At 31.4% G+C, this 4312-nt stretch overlaps 1 protein-coding gene across 2 annotated transcripts; it reads right to left on the bottom strand.

The window, feature by feature from the left end:
- Positions 1 to 1267: 1267 nt before the first annotated feature.
- Positions 1268 to 2564, bottom strand: LOC110289984 (olfactory receptor 10AG1-like). 2 transcript variants are annotated; one of them, XM_021156433.1, is made up of 2 exons: positions 2545 to 2564; positions 1268 to 2201 (listed from the first exon to the last, which is right to left on the bottom strand). In XM_021156433.1, the coding sequence occupies exons 1-2, from the start codon at positions 2562 to 2564 to the stop codon at positions 1268 to 1270; spliced, it is 954 nt and encodes a 317-aa protein (XP_021012092.1). The 2 variants fall into 2 exon arrangements, with proteins under 2 accessions (XP_021012092.1, XP_021012091.1); XM_021156432.1 differs by lacking the exon at positions 2545 to 2564 and having other exon boundaries at positions 1268 to 2224.
- Positions 2565 to 4312: the final 1748 nt, after the last annotated feature.

Below are 4312 nucleotides of genomic sequence, written 5' to 3'. Positions count from 1 at the left end.
TTACCTTCTTTTTTTTTGGAGGGGGGGGGAGCAGTTAAAGGTATATACTAAGGGCATGATTGAATTCCAGCCAGATCACATAGACTTAGAAGATCTTTGGATGTGATCCTTTGCCAGAACTTTCATATTTCTGGTTTATAATTCCTCTACATTTTATTAAGAAAATATATCAACACATATTTATCATGTACACTGCTCTATGCCCCAATATAGGGGAATGCCAGGACCAGGAATGGGAGTGGATGGGTTGGGCAGCAGAGGGGAGAGTGAGGGGATAGGGGATTTTTGGAGGGGAAACTAGGAAAGGGGATAACATTTGAAATGTAAATAAAGAAAATATTTAATAAATAATAAATAAATACAAAATAAAGAGAGAGAGAGAGAGAGAGAGAGAGAGAGAGAGAAGTTACAGGGATATGGAATTGATACAGGGTTTCTCTTTGTAGACTCTAGTTCTCTTTGTTTCTCTAGTTGTCTTGAAGCTCATTCTGTACAATTGGTTTACCATGAACTCAGAGATCCTTATGCCTCTTCCTTTCAAAGGCTGAGATTAAAGGCATGTGCAACAATACCCATCTTAAAAAGAGAGTTTAAACCCATAATTAGAATCAGGTTACATACCAGAAAAATAAAAGATGTCTTTAACATGAAATATCCTTAATCTCAACTGAAACCTGATTTTTTTTTCTTTAATAGAATTATATAATTACGAATCAATCACTCATTCATGCATAAAAAGCATTAATAGTTGAATCTTACCTATTCATTAATAATTATTTCAATATTATATTAGAGTAAGCATATATTTACATCATAAACATTTTCATAAAATAGAAAATATAGTCATTAACTTGGAGTCTCATCATGAAAAGAACAAAAACTTTATAATTTTAGTATCTGTATCTTGAATTAGGTACGTACAAATGTAAAAATTGAAGTTTAGAATTAATTTACTGCTTAAAAATAAATACAGAGTTGGTCTTGATTGATATATAAACATGAGTACTCATTAAAATATCTAAAAAATCAAGAATATTGAAAAAGAACCACACAAGTTTTCTGAAAAAAGAACATATTTTACTGTGTTTTATGTACACATGCTTATATGTAACAATGATTAAAGAAAAAGTAGCTGTGAATGTGACCAAAAATGAGAAGAACCGTGCATGACAAGGGTAGGAAGGAAAGAAAGAAGAAAAGAAATTGTGTAACTATACTATAATTTAAAAAAGGAAAATATAAAAATAAATAAAACATGTTCCTTAAGTCATAACACGAAGCATCTCAGAAAATATTTTTTCAATGCAATCATAACATCTTTGTTTCTTAAACAGTATATCATGGGGTTGAACATTGGAGTCACAACAGTATAGAAAAGAGAAAGGAATTTGTCTACTCCTGCTGAGTGGCTGGACTTTGGTCTCAAGTATGTAATGATACCTGATCCAAAGAATAAAGCTACAACTATAAGGTGGGAAGAACACGTAGAGAAGGCCTTGGCTCTCCCAGTTGCAGATGGAAGCTTCAGAATGCTTGAGATTATTTTTACATAAGATGCAAGGATCAGCATAAAAGGAATGGTAACAACTAAAAGGGCAATCACATAAATTATCATCTCTATCATAAAAGTGTCCCCACAAGCTAGGGTCAGGACTGGAGGTATGTCACAGAAAAAGTGATTCAGCTGATTTGATCCACAAAATGGTAGAGAGAAGATCCAGTATGTGAACCCTATATGAACAGGAACTCCACTTATCCAACAGCCAGCTGCCAGTTGTATACAGAGACTGTTGTTCATAATGAGAGGATAGAGCAACGGGTTACAAATAGCAACATATCTGTCATAAGCCATAGCCGTCAGAATAAAGCACTCAGTGGCCCCAAAGATAAGGAAAAAATACATTTGTGTACCGCAAGCCATGAAAGAAATGATTCTGTCTTGTCTGTAGAGATCTGTTAATAACCTGGGCAGAGTGACTGACACATAACACATTTCTAAGAAAGAAAAATTTCCAAGGAAAAAGTACATGGGAGTTTGCAGGGAAGGGTCAGCTCTTATAATTATGATAATGAGGCTATTGCCCATCAGAATAATTAGATAGACCATCAAAAACAACCCAAAAAGAAATTCTTGCAAGTTGGGAACATCAGAAAAGCCAAGTAAGATGAATGCTACTAATGTAGAGTGGTTCTGTTGGGGACTTTGTAGGGTGGATCCATCCATAGATGATTGATTTCAAGGTTTTAATGTCCACTTACTCAATGGAGTTCAGATATTTTAAAAAAGAAAAGAAATACAAAAAAGTATCAAATACACAAACACAGGAGAGGTGTCCAGTCATATTGATTTGTATGAGTTATTCACAAACATAGTCCTACTTCCTATATTTTATGGGGTTGAAAAAAAAAGAAGCACATTTAAGATCTTTTTGTCCTGCTAGTTTGTCACAAACAAAAACAACAAAACACCGAGTAATGACACAAGATCACCATAGCTCAGACTGCCTATGTCTTGGCTACAAGCAGTTGCTATTATTGTGAAGCACTAGATCAGTAAACTTCATCTTTACCTTTCATTATTTGCCTTTATTTGTCATAGAAACTCTTTCATCACAATTTTACTTTCGATAAACTTTCGAATTGAGCTAAAAGTGTTTTCTTTGAGTTGCATCTCAGGTAAGGAATTGAGTGGACATTCAGTAACAATGTCCAGTCCAGATAAAGCTATTCTGAGTTCAAGAAACCTGTACCAATTACTATGTGGACAAACATTTAGATAATGATAACAAAAGTAAGCATTTGTTGCATAATTATAACCCATGCCATATCTGTACAAACATATCAGAGATAATGTAGCACAATATATGTTTCCTGAAATCTCAGATTGTGAATAAAAATAAGATGTTCTTGATATATATATATATATATATATATATCAAGAACATCTTATTTTATATATATATAAATTATATATATATATAATATATATATAATCCTGTCATTGTCCCTATTAATCTTAACAATGCTACTTATGTCTGAGATTTAAGACCCTGAAGGAATCTTTGTCAAAGTTGAGAAATTCACAAAATTTATATACAAAAAGTAACCAAAAGAATTTGAATTTGATCATAAGTGTCATATCAGCACCATATCTATAACTTAATGGTTCCAGCATTTCTTTCAACTGTTCCCACAACGGTGGTTATATGTATTATTCTTTAGTAAGCAATATTTATATCTATAACTATTATGTAGAATGCATGTTTGTACTTTAACTCTTTATTTCTGACTAGCATGTCACCATAACATAACTAAATGCTACAGTTACTGCCCCTCATGTATTTATCTTTTATCCATCAAAGATATTCAGTATCTACTCCAGGATACAGTATCCTAGCCATCATTTTATTTTTCTTTAAATTACTTCTAACCTATGTACTGAATTATTAGCTCTCTCAGAGTTGTGTATTCTGAAAAACTGAAATTATCTTGAGTTTTATACATTGTCCTTTACATATCATAAATCTCAAATTCTTTTTCTGTTCCACACGTAACAGCTTTTCTCTCTGCTATTGAGATTTCAAATTTCTCTGCCTATCTCACAATGGTAAATATTACAGTGATTTGTAATTTTGACTTATTATTGAATTTTCACTATTCCAATACTTCTGAGTTCAATGAACCTTTGATTTTAATTTTACTTTTTAAATAATTGTGAATTATTTAAATTATTTCCCAACATCTTCCCCATTAAAAAGAAGAAACATCAAAGACTTCAAATTTTTGGATATGTTATTATTTTATGCAAAGTGATGCCAAGTGTAATTTCTAATGTGTTTAATTGAAAACTCTAGTGTGTTTTTATAATCTCTGAAAAATTGTGTATTTCCTTCATGTTTTATTGCTTTAGAATTACCTTTTCATTTTATATCCTCTCAAAAGCTTTCAATTTTTACATGACTTTTACACATGTATACATATTTAGCACAATACTTAAAAACTTATATTGGAATGAACATCTGAACATAGATATTTAAAGTTTGTTCCGAATATTTTACCGAATAGATGATTTAATGTTATATACACATATATCTTCTCTTCATGAAGGATCATGAGGTTGCATATATTGTATGTGAAATTTCAACATAGAAGCTTAGTTTCTGCTCTTATAGAGCTTAGAGAGTAGTGCTAAAACCAAATATGTTTTATAAGATATAAAAGAATCTATAGGAAGAAATCATAACTAGTTATTCAACATGTCTAAGTGTTATAGAATAAATGATTTGAAAGATAGCAGTATATCTGAAATGTT

Source organism: Mus caroli, chromosome 2 (genome assembly GCF_900094665.2).
Source record: "Mus caroli chromosome 2, CAROLI_EIJ_v1.1, whole genome shotgun sequence".
Taxonomy (NCBI): Eukaryota; Metazoa; Chordata; class Mammalia; order Rodentia; family Muridae; genus Mus; species Mus caroli.
Note: the sequence above shows the minus strand (reverse complement) of the source record. Positions and strands in the feature narration are given on the sequence as shown.